This window comes from Eucyclogobius newberryi, unplaced genomic scaffold (genome assembly GCF_026437365.1).
Source record: "Eucyclogobius newberryi isolate DKJ021-1_F unplaced genomic scaffold, fEucNew1.0.hap1 SCAF_10, whole genome shotgun sequence".
In the NCBI taxonomy this organism is placed as follows: Eukaryota; Metazoa; Chordata; class Actinopteri; order Gobiiformes; family Gobiidae; genus Eucyclogobius; species Eucyclogobius newberryi.
The window spans coordinates 4663612-4678180 of record NW_027315724.1 but is presented as its reverse complement, the minus strand read 5'-3'; the positions used below and the strand labels follow the sequence as shown (position 1 = coordinate 4678180).

Here is a 14569-nt window from a genome sequence, read left to right as displayed (position 1 = left end):
ACACCCAGTACCCCTGGACACACCCCTGGCCACACCCCGTACCCCTGGACACACCCCGTACCCCTGGACACACCCCTGGACACACCCCGTACCCCTGGACACACCCCTGGCCACACCCCGTACCCCTGGACACACCCCTGGACACACCCCGTACCCCTGGACACACCCCTGGACACACCCCGTACCCCTGGACACACCCCTGGCCACACCCCGTACCCCTGGACACACCCCTGGCCACACCCCGTACCCCTGGACACACCCCTGGACACACCCCTGGACACACCCCGTACCCCTGGACACACCCCTCCCTGGACACACCCCTGGACACACCCCGTACCCCTGGACACACCCCTGGACACACCCCGTACCCCTGGACACACCCCTGGACACACCCCTGGACACACTCCGTACCCCTGGACATGCCCTGTACCCCTGGACACACCCCGTACCCCTGGACACGCCCTGTACCCGCACACAGAAAGCTGACCGGGCTTTCAGTAATTATGCACCGCGTCTCTGGAACAGACCTTAAATTAGCATCTTCAGTGACTGTTTTTAAATCTCTTTTAAAAAACTATTTTTTCAGACTTGCTTTTAACAGCTGCTGAGCCTGTGAAAGAACTGGAATTGTTTGCCACTTGTATCTTGTCTCTTGCCTGTTTCTTCTGTGGTTTTTGTTACTGTCTGTTGTTGTCTGCTGTTTGAATATTTTTTTTAATCTCTGTCTTTTTCATTGTGAAGCACGTTGGATTTTAAATGTGCTATACAAATAAAAATGACTTACTTACTTTGTGCCAAAAGTTGGAGCGTGGATTTGTGGGGAAATGGAAATTACATGTAGAGGGCAGCAGGGGGTGTGGTGAACTGGGGAGGCAGTGTAACCAGTTCTTTGAGAGGATTGGAACCAGGAGTTCCCGGGGAGCTTTTCGAGGGGCCCTTCACAAGGAATGGACTTCCCTCCTCTTTACGATCATATTCATGATGAGGTTTTGGGTTCGGTGCTTGTCTCCAGCATGAACCCTTTTGGTTTCTATTTCATCTTTTCATCTGTTTTGTGTTTTGTGGTTCTTGTGTTTGTATGTCGTGTTCGACCAGAGGGATTAAAAACGTTCTAAAATATCAATGCCAAGATCAATACAATAAACCCAATCAAACGGTCAAACATTTTAACAAAAATGAAACAGAAAGAATAGACATTATGTATTTACAAGAGACACATTTGAACAACACTGAACATCAAAATCTAACGACATTTTGTATCTTTGCATTCAACCTACATCGGACGTTTCGAACTCAAGAGGCATTGGAGGAAAATAAATAAGAAGTTCCATAAATTAATGAAGAATATAGGATTGATTGACATCTAGAGGGAGATGAACCCTAGTGCACACCCATTTTTCTAATCCACAAACAATCTATTCCAGAATAGACCATTTTTTAAATCTTGAATAAAGACGGATCAGATTGACAGTTGCAGCCCGTATATGTACCATTTACTTTTTCTTTGTGAATTTTGTTGGCTTTCAGGAGCGCTCTATAGCCTGAAAATTACGGTACTAATTAACTTTTGTTGTTTACTGTACATTAGACAAACAGATTTTTATCTTATTACATTTAGAAAATCGGGTACAGCATAAGTTAGTGTCCCTTAAGAGAATGTGTAGTCATCAGTTAACCTCAGTGAAAAATGTTTTGTCCCTGGGCAGACTGGACATGACCTCCAACAAGCTGAAGAAGATCCCTCCTGACCCACTGTTCCTGCGGATTCCGGTCTATGCTAAGACCAAAGGTTCTCCTCTGAGCTCGCTGGTGCTGAGCTTCGGAGGGAACCCACTGCACTGTAACTGTGAGCTGGTGTGGCTACGGCGTCTGACCCGGGAGGACGACCTGGAGACCTGCGCCTCGCCCACTGACCTGGCAGGAAAGTACTTCTGGACCATCAAAGAGGTGAGTGGAGCAAACAAATCATATCCAGAGAAGAAGGAAATAATTCCCCAATAATAACCACAATTACACTGTAGAAATGTGTGTCTTTGCACACATAAACTTTCATAGACGCAAAATGTAAAATGTATTTTATAAACTAATAAACAGAACTGAACAGAACACAAAATGACTAATGATAACACAAGTAAAAAACAACTAAACATTCAATTCAATTTATTTTTGTAATGCCCAAAATCACAACAGCAGTTGTCTTGAGGAGCGACAGTGAAAAAACAGATTAAACAATGTTCATGGGGACTTAGCAATGTCCCAGCATCCCATGTCCTTAGACAAATGTCCCAAGCTCCCATTGTTAAATACTAACAAAATCATGTCAAAATTAATTTAAAATAAAAGTACCAATTGGTCCAAAGTCAAATTTCAAATGTGTCATTTTCTTCCTTTTGTCTGATGTCAGTAATGATGTCAGTCCTGTCCTTGATCGTTGGTGCAGTTTGTGTCACCTACTTCTTTGTTATGGCCTTTTTTCCTGCCACCAAAAGTACATTCCCAAGGTCTCCGTTGATTGTGTCCAGGGGTTTTGAGGGCCAAAGACATAGTTCTCATATTGAGAGCGATGGCAATGTCAAAAACAGTCTGCAGTGCATTGTTAATTTTATTCCAATATTTTGAGCAACAGGACAGTCCCTAAACATGTGATAGTGGTACTCAAGTATCTTTGCGTTTAACCGTGTCTAGATTCAGTTCCTCATTAGACTAATTTCTTTGTGAATACGAGTCGGATTGTAATAAAACACATAGCACTTCTGAACAATCCTCGGGACAGTGCTTCCACCGATGTCTCCTTCTACAGTGTGTCAAAATCTTGCATTTCCTGCTAGAGTGGTCGTTAGCCAGTAAGTCAAAATCTACAAATTAGCTCCACTGTTGTATAGACTGCAGGGTTCAAAGCGTGTGATAAAAGTAGCAGCTTGAAGAAAATGATGGTAGTTCTTTCCATGTTGTAAGCACTGATGGCTTCCCCAGCTCCTCCAAATGACTCAACCATTTGTCATCTGCCTGTACAGGAACCCCCAGCACAACATTACTCTCAATGTTTTTCCATTGAGCTTCATTTTCTCGGTCACACCAGTACACTAACGCTCTGATGTGAAATAACGTATTTTTTCAGACTACGCAAACTCCAGCCTCCTTTTCCTTTTGATAGATTGTAGAGTTTTTAACCCTATATATTTTTTTGAGCCGGTTGGGGATGGAGACTGGTAGAATCCGGAATAGGCAAAGAAATATTGTTTTTTTTATATGAGTAAAAAGAGGGGTATCATTTTTTCTCCATTATTGTTGATAAATCTTTACGTAGGACCACACCCAAATATCTCAGTGGTTCCGTTTGCCACTTAAATGGGTTGGTCTTTCAAAAGGGCAAAAATATTTAATTTCAGTTTTTTTTTGTATATTTAGTTTGCAACCAGAAATGGCATCACACTGGTTTGTTCAAATATAATTGAACATTGTCTGCGTAGTGGGTTAGCTGGACAAGGTCATCATGAAGTCCAGCTCCGTCCTGGGCTGTCCTCTGGACTCGGTGCAGGAGGTGGGGGACAGAAGGGTCCTGGCTAAACTCACATCTATGCTGGACCATGAGTGTCGCCCCCTGCAGGACACTCTGTCCCCTGCAGGACACTGTCCGCTCTGGAGAGCAGCTTCAGACTGATCCACCCTCGCTGTGTGAAGGAGACGTTTCTGCTGCCGTCAGAATAAGGTTTATTGCCATTGTCAATGAACAAAGGCAATAAACCTTATTCTGACAGACTCTACAACAAACGCTGTTAGCCCTGAACATGTGTCATTCAGCTTCACAATCCAGGCTGAGAAATAGATTTTCAAAGTTAGGGGCCAGGGGGGCCCCCTATCTAAAAAAGTTAGGGGCCCCCCAGCAGTTTCAGGGGCCCACAAGCGCGCGCAGCATCGCGGCGTCATAAGAACAAGATAAATGTGTTGTTTTAAACCTGGTTATTAGCATGTAAAACAATTTAAAGTACCTTTATCTTTTATTTGATATGAAGAGCACAAATACTGAATCATATAAACCAGAGATCATGATCTTTAATAGTCCCACCGCTCCATATACCGTCTGTCCCACCGCTCCATATACCGTCTGTCCCACCGCTCCATATACTGTCTGTCCCACCGCTCCATATACCGTCTGTCCCACCGCTCCATATACTGTCTGTCCCACCGCTCCATATACCGTCTGTCCCACCGCTCCATATACCGTCTGTCCCACCGCTCCATATACCGTCTGTCCCACCGCTCCATATACCGTCTGTCCCACCGCTCCATATACCGTCTGTCCCACCGCTCCATATACTGTCTGTCTCACTCCATATACTGTCTGTCCCACCGCTCCATATACCGTCTGTCCCACCGCTCCATATACCGTCTGTCCCACCGCTCCATATACCGTCTGTCCCACCGCTCCATATACCGTCTGTCCCACCGCTCCATATACTGTCTGTCCCACCGCTCCATATACTGTCTGTCCCACCGCTCCATATACTGTCTGTCCTACCGCTCCATATACTGTCTGTCCCACCGCTCCATATACTGTCTGTCCCACCGCTCCATATACTGTCTGTCCCACCGCTCCATATACCGTCTGTCCCACCGCTCCATATACCGTCTGTCCCACCGCTCCATATACCGTCTGTCCCACCGCTCCATATACTGTCTGTCCCACCGCTCCATATACCGTCTGTCCCACCGCTCCATATACTGTCTGTCCCACCGCTCCATATACTGTCTGTCCCACCGCTCCATATACTGTCTGTCCCACCGCTCCATATACTGTCTGTCCCACCGCTCCATATACTGTCTGTCCCACCGCTCCATATACTGTCTGTCCTACCGCTCCATATACTGTCTGTCCCACCGCTCCATATACTGTCTGTCCCACCGCTCCATATACTGTCTGTCCCACCGCTCCATATACCGTCTGTCCCACCGCTCCATATACCGTCTGTCCCACCGCTCCATATACCGTCTGTCCCACCGCTCCATATACTGTCTGTCCCACCGCTCCATATACTGTCTGTCCCATCGCTCCATATACTGTCTGTCCCACCGCTCCATATACTGTCTGTCCCACCGCTCCATATACTGTCTGTCCCACCGCTCCATATACTGTCTGTCCCACCGCTCCATATACTGTCTGTCCCACCGCTCCATATACCGTCTGTCCCACCGCTCCATATACTGTCTGTCCCACCGCTCCATATACTGTCTGTCCCACCGCTCCATATACTGTCTGTCCCACCGCTCCATATACTGTCCTTCCCACCGCTCCATATACCGTCTGTCCCACCGCTCCATATACCGTCTGTCCCACCGCTCCATATACCGTCTGTCCCACCGCTCCATATACTGTCTGTCCCACCGCTCCATATACCGTCTGTCCCATCGCTCCATATACTGTCTGTCCCACCGCTCCATATACTGTCTGTCCCACCGCTCCATATACTGTCTGTCCCACCGCTCCATATACTGTCTGTCCCACCGCTCCATATACCGTCTGTCCCACCGCTCCATATACCGTCTGTCCCACCGCTCCATATACCGTCTGTCCCACTGCTCCATATACCGTCTGTCCCACCGCTCCATATACCGTCTGTCCCACCGCTCCATATACCGTCTGTCCCACCGCTCCATATACTGTCTGTCCCATCGCTCCATATACTGTCTGTCCCACCGCTCCATATACTGTCTGTCCCACCGCTCCATATACTGTCTGTCCCACCGCTCCATATACTGTCTGTCCCACCGCTCCATATACTGTCTGTCCCACTGCTCCATATACTGTCTGTCCCACCGCTCCATATACCGTCTGTCCCACCGCTCCATATACTGTCTGTCCCACCGCTCCATATACCGTCTGTCCCACCGCTCCATATACTGTCTGTCTCACCGCTCCATATACTGTCTGTCTCACCGCTCCATATACTGTCTGTCCCACCGCTCCATATACTGTCTGTCTCACTCCATATACTGTCTGTCCCACCGCTCCATATACTGTCTGTCCCACCGCTCCATATACTGTCTGTCTCACCGCTCCATATACTGTCTGTCTCACCGCTCCATATACTGTCTGTCCCACCGCTCCATATACTGTCTGTCCCACCGCTCCATATACTGTCTGTCCCACCGCTCCATATACTGTCTGTCCCACCGCTCCATATACTGTCTGTCCCATCGCTCCATATACTGTCTGTCCCACCGCTCCATATACTGTCTGTCCCACCGCTCCATATACTGTCTGTCCCACCGCTCCATATACTGTCTGTCCCACCGCTCCATATACTTCCTGTCCCACCACTCCATATACTGTCTGTCCCACCGCTCCATATACCGTCTGTCCCACCGCTCCATATACTGTCTGTCCCACCGCTCCATATACTGTCTGTCCCACCGCTCCATATACTGTCTGTCTCACTCCATATACTGTCTGTCCCACCGCTCCATATACCGTCTGTCCCACCGCTCCATATACCGTCTGTCCCACCGCTCCATATACCGTCTGTCCCACCGCTCCATATACTGTCTGTCCCACCGCTCCATATACTGTCTGTCCCACCGCTCCATATACTGTCTGTCCTACCGCTCCATATACTGTCTGTCCCACCGCTCCATATACTGTCTGTCCCACCGCTCCATATACTGTCTGTCCCACCGCTCCATATACCGTCTGTCCCACCGCTCCATATACCGTCTGTCCCACCGCTCCATATACCGTCTGTCCCACCGCTCCATATACTGTCTGTCCCACCGCTCCATATACTGTCTGTCCCATCGCTCCATATACTGTCTGTCCCACCGCTCCATATACTGTCTGTCCCACCGCTCCATATACTGTCTGTCCCACCGCTCCATATACTGTCTGTCCCACCGCTCCATATACTGTCTGTCCCACCGCTCCATATACCGTCTGTCCCACCGCTCCATATACTGTCTGTCCCACCGCTCCATATACTGTCTGTCCCACCGCTCCATATACTGTCTGTCCCACCGCTCCATATACTGTCTGTCCCACCGCTCCATATACTGTCTGTCCCACCGCTCCATATACTGTCTGTCCTACCGCTCCATATACTGTCTGTCCCACCGCTCCATATACTGTCTGTCCCACCGCTCCATATACTGTCTGTCCCACCGCTCCATATACCGTCTGTCCCACCGCTCCATATACCGTCTGTCCCACCGCTCCATATACCGTCTGTCCCACCGCTCCATATACCGTCTGTCCCACCGCTCCATATACCGTCTGTCCCACCGCTCCATATACTGTCTGTCCCACCGCTCCATATACTGTCTGTCCCACCGCTCCATATACTGTCTGTCCCACCGCTCCATATACTGTCTGTCCCACCGCTCCATATACTGTCTGTCCCACCGCTCCATATACTGTCTGTCCCACCGCTCCATATACCGTCTGTCCCACCGCTCCATATACCGTCTGTCCCACCGCTCCATATACTGTCTGTCCCACCGCTCCATATACTGTCTGTCCCACCGCTCCATATACTGTCTGTCCCACCGCTCCATATACTGTCCTTCCCACCGCTCCATATACCGTCTGTCCCACCGCTCCATATACCGTCTGTCCCACCGCTCCATATACCGTCTGTCCCACCGCTCCATATACTGTCTGTCCCACCGCTCCATATACCGTCTGTCCCATCGCTCCATATACTGTCTGTCCCACCGCTCCATATACTGTCTGTCCCACCGCTCCATATACTGTCTGTCCCACCGCTCCATATACTGTCTGTCCCACCGCTCCATATACCGTCTGTCCCACCGCTCCATATACCGTCTGTCCCACCGCTCCATATACCGTCTGTCCCACCGCTCCATATACCGTCTGTCCCACCGCTCCATATACCGTCTGTCCCACCGCTCCATATACCGTCTGTCCCACCGCTCCATATACTGTCTGTCCCACCGCTCCATATACCGTCTGTCCCACCGCTCCATATACTGTCTGTCCCACCGCTCCATATACTGTCTGTCCCATCGCTCCATATACTGTCTGTCCCACCGCTCCATATACTGTCTGTCCCACCGCTCCATATACTGTCTGTCCCACCGCTCCATATACTGTCTGTCCCACCGCTCCATATACTGTCTGTCCCACCGCTCCATATACTGTCTGTCCCACCGCTCCATATACTGTCTGTCCCACTGCTCCATATACTGTCTGTCCCACCGCTCCATATACCGTCTGTCCCACCGCTCCATATACTGTCTGTCCCACCGCTCCATATACCGTCTGTCCCACCGCTCCATATACTGTCTGTCTCACCGCTCCATATACTGTCTGTCTCACCGCTCCATATACTGTCTGTCCCACCGCTCCATATACTGTCTGTCCCACCGCTCCATATACTGTCTGTCCCACCGCTCCATATACTGTCCTTCCCACCGCTCCATATACCGTCTGTCCCACCGCTCCATATACCGTCTGTCCCACCGCTCCATATACCGTCTGTCCCACCGCTCCATATACTGTCTGTCCCACCGCTCCATATACCGTCTGTCCCATCGCTCCATATACTGTCTGTCCCACCGCTCCATATACTGTCTGTCCCACCGCTCCATATACTGTCTGTCCCACCGCTCCATATACTGTCTGTCCCACCGCTCCATATACCGTCTGTCCCACCGCTCCATATACCGTCTGTCCCACCGCTCCATATACCGTCTGTCCCACTGCTCCATATACCGTCTGTCCCACCGCTCCATATACCGTCTGTCCCACCGCTCCATATACCGTCTGTCCCACCGCTCCATATACTGTCTGTCCCATCGCTCCATATACTGTCTGTCCCACCGCTCCATATACTGTCTGTCCCACCGCTCCATATACTGTCTGTCCCACCGCTCCATATACTGTCTGTCCCACCGCTCCATATACTGTCTGTCCCACCGCTCCATATACTGTCTGTCCCACCGCTCCATATACTGTCTGTCCCACTGCTCCATATACTGTCTGTCCCACCGCTCCATATACCGTCTGTCCCACCGCTCCATATACTGTCTGTCCCACCGCTCCATATACCGTCTGTCCCACCGCTCCATATACTGTCTGTCTCACCGCTCCATATACTGTCTGTCTCACCGCTCCATATACTGTCTGTCCCACCGCTCCATATACTGTCTGTCCCACCGCTCCATATACTGTCTGTCCCACCGCTCCATATACCGTCTGTCCCACCGCTCCATATACTGTCTGTCTCACCGCTCCATATACTGTCTGTCTCACCGCTCCATATACTGTCTGTCCCACCGCTCCATATACTGTCTGTCTCACTCCATATACTGTCTGTCCCACCGCTCCATATACTGTCTGTCCCACCGCTCCATATACTGTCTGTCTCACCGCTCCATATACTGTCTGTCTCACCGCTCCATATACTGTCTGTCCCACCGCTCCATATACTGTCTGTCCCACCGCTCCATATACTGTCTGTCCCACCGCTCCATATACTGTCTGTCCCACCGCTCCATATACTGTCTGTCCCATCGCTCCATATACTGTCTGTCCCACCGCTCCATATACTGTCTGTCCCACCGCTCCATATACTGTCTGTCCCACCGCTCCATATACTGTCTGTCCCACCGCTCCATATACTGTCTGTCCCACCGCTCCATATACTGTCTGTCCCACCGCTCCATATACTGTCTGTCCCACCGCTCCATATACTGTCTGTCCCATCGCTCCATATACTGTCTGTCCCACCGCTCCATATACTGTCTGTCCCACCGCTCCATATACTGTCTGTCCCACCGCTCCATATACTGTCTGTCCCACCGCTCCATATACTGTCTGTCCCACCGCTCCATATACTTCCTGTCCCACCACTCCATATACTGTCTGTCCCTATCATTCTTCTCATCATCTATTTTTTTTTTCTGTCACTTTTAGTTTTTTTGGTGGTGGGGGGTTTTCCCCCTTCCAGATACTTCCACATTGACATTGTCCCTAATGTGCAAAACTACAGCTTTTGTTGCAATTTTTTTTTAAAAAACGTAACAGTTGTGGACTGAGTAGATTGACGCCCGCCAACCTAGATTTCACTTTTGGCGCAAAATTAGATCAGGCATTTCCGAGTACCAGTGTTGGGAAAGTTCACTTTCTACATGAACTAGTTCAGTTCATAGTTCATAATTCAACATTTTTAACTAAGTTCACAGCTCCAAGAAATTAACTAGTTCAGTTATTTTTTTCAATATTATGCTATAATGTTTCTAAATTATTTCCACAGCCCAAATACAACCACAGCAGCAATTATTTTATTAGTTTAATGCTGAAAATATTTGTCAGATTTCATCTTCATATCCAATTTTGAATCCTTCCCCAGGATTTACATTCACATTGAAGGGACAGACTTCCCCAGAGGCAAAATTGCACAGAAATGCAGATTGTTCCCATCCTCAACGACCTTATCATAAAACTAACGTAACTGGTCGTAGGGCGACTCCTGCTGCTCTGTTGCGGTCGCGTCTGTGCTGCTTTTGGTTTTGATGCACATGTGCAGTGCGGTGCGACATGCGAAATCTCTGTCTGCGCTATCGCCTCTACAACTCTGGAGCTCTCACACTTGCCAGACACAGGCTCTTTTTGGGCAACTAAACGGTGTTTTTCACCTGAAAGTCTCTAGAAATCTGACACCTTGTTGAACGAAATTAAAAAGAACGAAGGTGCCGTTCACAGACACCAGAATGAATGCGTTCACAGTGTCGTTCGTCGGCAGTAATACAGTGCGTTCAGTTCACGTTCACCAAAATTATGAACAAACCCCGCTCCCGCCGGCGATTTGAGGGGCTACGGGCCTCAGGCCCCCGTCTAATTCGCAGCCTGAAATCATGTGCAATACTGTCATATTCATGTGCAATACTGTGACATAATGTAACTCATCCTGGTGCAATATTCCCTGTCCATATAACAGCTGTAAATAAGATTGTTATCATTATTTTTATTATGCGTATAAGTGTTTTTCTACAGGAGTTTTTTTTTTATTATTTACTTCTGTGCCTACTCTGTGTTGCAACACTGAAATTTCCCCATTGTGGTATAAATAAAGGTTATCTTATCTTACAAATAAAGGTTATCTTATCTTATCTGTTTTTAAAACATGCTGTAGAATGTGTGTGCATTGGACCTGACTGTACTGTATGTGTATGTGCTTGTCAGGAGGAGTTTGTGTGTGAGCCACCCATGATTACCCGCCACACGTCCAAGATGTTTGTGATGGAGGGCCAGGAAGTGAGCCTGCGCTGTAAGTCCATCGGGGACCCAGAGCCCATCACCCACTGGGTGAGCCCTGACGGAAAACTCCTGGCTAACACCAGCCGTACCATCTGCTACGACAACGGCTCCCTGGACATCCTCAAGGCCTCGGTCAAGGTGAGATGCCTGTGTTTGTAGTGGAATTTTTCTTTTTTTTGTTTTTTGGGTGAGTAATACATTGTTTTTCCACTGATCATCCTTGAAATGCATCAACAACTTGATTTGAGTTCCCCTGAGGTAAATTCAGTTGATTGGACATGATTTGGAAAAGCACACAACTATCCATAGTATAAGGTACCACAGTTAACAGGGATGTCAGAGCACAAACCAAGCCATGAAGTCCAAGGAATTGTCTGTAGACCTCCAAGACAGGATAGTATCAAGGCACAGATACAGGGAAGGGGCAGAAGAATATCTGCAGCATTGAAGGTTCCTATGAGCACTGTAGCCTCCATCATCTGTAAATGGAAAAGACTCTTCCTAGAGCTGGCTGCCAGGCCAAACTGAGCAATCGGGGAGAAGGCACATGACAGCCGCCTGGAATTTGCAAAAGGGCACCTTAAGGACTCTCAGACCAAAAAATCTCTAGTATGATGACACAAAGATCTAATTCTTTGGCTTGAATAGCAAGTTTCATGTCCGTAGGAAAACCAGGCACTGCTCATCACCTGGCCAGTATCATCCCTACAATGAAGCCCGGTGGTAGCGGCATCATGCCGCTACCACCAAAGAAGTAGCTACAATATAACTTTGTGAATGCCTTGCGTGGCCCAGTCAAAGCCCTGACTTACTTTAACCCGATTGAACATCTCTGGAGAGGACTTCCGGGATGATGGCTGCCTAGTTCGGACGTGTCTGTCTGGCTGTGGTTACGAGTTCACCTGAGAAGACCCGATATTTTCTCATGGGAGCAGACATATAATGAGGTCTTACAAAAAACAAGAAGAAAAATGCCACCGGCATTCCAGAGGACACTGAGGGGAAAGATGTGATCAAGTATGTTGAGACTTAGATCCCTGAAAATCTTAAACTTCCAACAAAATCTGGGAAAATAAAGATTGACCATGCACATCCCTCCCTGGCTCCCAAGCCCGCCCTGGACCAGCTTCCAAAACCTATTATACTGAAGTTCCACAACTTCCATGATAAACAGCGTGTCATGGCTGCATCCAGACGTCTCGCTGCGGTAAACCCGGATCTTTCATCAACAGCGTAAATGGTCAATAAACACAACGCTTTTGATCCGGTGAAATCCCGCCTGAGAGAAAAGAACGTGGAATACGCTCTGCATTATCCTGGAATGCTGAGGATCAACGTGGAGAGAAAAATAAAACGATTCACTACAGCGGAGGAAGCATTAGCATTAGCAAACCACTATCACATGTTTTGGGACTGTTTCTCTAAAACATTGGACTAAAGTTCACAATGCAGTTTTTGACATTGCCATTTCTCTGAACTTTAGAGGGGCCTCAAAACTCCTGCCATGGACACAATCAATTCAATTCCATTTATTTTTGTAACGCTCAAAATCACAACAGCGATTGTCTCAAGGGCGACAGTGAAAAACGGATTAAACAATGTCCATAGGGACTTGGTAATGTCCCAGGGTCCCCTGTCCTTAGACCCTCCTTCTCGGCCAGGAAAAACTACAAAACCTCCTTGGGAAAAAAGTAGAAACCTCCTCCACAGAGAAGGAGAGATCTGACTCCTTCAGACGGACAGGAGGACGCGAGATAGACAGTGGAGCTGGAGCCACTCAGGAAGAGAACCAGTTCTTCAGGAGGAGAACCAGTTCTTCCAGGCAGATGAAGAACCGTCCATATGTAGTAGAGACCGCTTCTCCAAGGACCCGAGGAGCATCTGGGTCCATAGGTCATCGATGTGCCTGTCCCACTTCCCCCCGGGAGGTACAAATTAGTACCTATTCGATAAATTGGATTTAAACCAGCTGAGGGCGGGGCCTCTGACACCTACATCACATTCTAACCTCTGCAGTAGAATGTTGTGGTCGATGGTCAAACGCTGCGCTGAGGTCCAACAGAACCAGGATTGAGACCAGTCCATCATCTGCAGCTAAGAACAAATTATTTGTGACTTTAACTAGTGCAGTTTCAGTGTGGTGGGCTCTGAACCCAGCTGTGGTGGGCTCTGAACCCAGCTGTGGTGGGCTCTGAACCCTGCTGTGGTGGGCTCTGAACCCTGCTGTGGTGGGCTCTGAACCCTGACTGGAAAACTTCAAATAAGTTATTGTCCTGCAGGTGGCGACAAAGCTGTTTTACTACAACTTTTTCAAGGATTTTAGAGATGAAGGGAAGATTTGAAATAGGTCTGTAGTTTACCAATAGGTCGGGGTCTAGATTAGGCTTTTTCAGAAGAGGTTTAATGACTGCATGTTTGAAGGACTGTGGAACATAGCCACTTTCAAGTGAAGTATTTATCATATTAAGAATAAAATGTATAATTAGGGGGAGAATGTCTTTGAGGAGTCTGCTTGGAATGGGGTCTAGGACACAAGTTGAGCTTTTAGAGGACATAATGGCTGAAGTTATCTCTGCTTGATCAACAGCTGTGAACCTTTCTACATTTACAGGTGGATTTATATGTGACACTAGTTTTACAGCTTGGGCTTGTTCAGGGCGAATAGTGGGAGTCATTTCATCTCATTTATCTCTAATTGTTTTTATTTTATTGTTAAAAAATAGGAGGAAATCATCAGAGCTGAGAGAAGATGGGAGTGAGGGCTCTACTGCTGTGACAGTTTGTTACCATGGTTACAGCGCTGAAAATAAATCTAGTGTTACTTTAGTTGACTTCTATTAGATGTGAATAGTCTCTGGTTTGGGCCTCACACAGAGCTGCTGATAGGACAGAAGCAACTTTTCCTGCTTTTAGAGATTCTTCTGTGTGGGAGGAGCCAAATGATCCTTCTAATGTTCTCTTTGTTTGTGTGAGTGCAGTTCTTGGTTGTACCAGGAGGAGGCGCTTTGACCTAATGACCTTCTGTTTTAACAGAGCTGCAACATCAAGAGCAGACTTCAGAGAATTCATGGTCAAGTCGACAGATCGGTCACTTACACTGGACTAAAGCTGTTCACAGCAGGATCACATGACATGATCACATGACAGGATCACATGACAGGATCACATGACATGATCACATGACAGGATCACATGACATGATCACATGACAGGATCACATGACATGATCACATGACATGATCACATGACAGGATCACATGACAGGATCACATGACATGATCACATGACAGGATCACA

General features: G+C 48.1%; 1 protein-coding gene across 1 annotated transcript in view; it reads left to right on the top strand.

Moving 5' to 3' along the window:
* Positions 1 to 14569, top strand: part of LOC140373555 (leucine-rich repeat and fibronectin type III domain-containing protein 1-like protein) — a 76761-nt gene that overhangs the window by 24728 nt on the left and 37464 nt on the right. Inside the window, exons 5-6 of the mRNA XM_072460110.1 lie at positions 1707 to 1947; positions 11198 to 11410. Coding sequence (XP_072316211.1) covers positions 1707 to 1947; positions 11198 to 11410 — 454 coding nt within the window. The remainder of the gene's footprint in view (positions 1 to 1706; positions 1948 to 11197; positions 11411 to 14569) is intronic.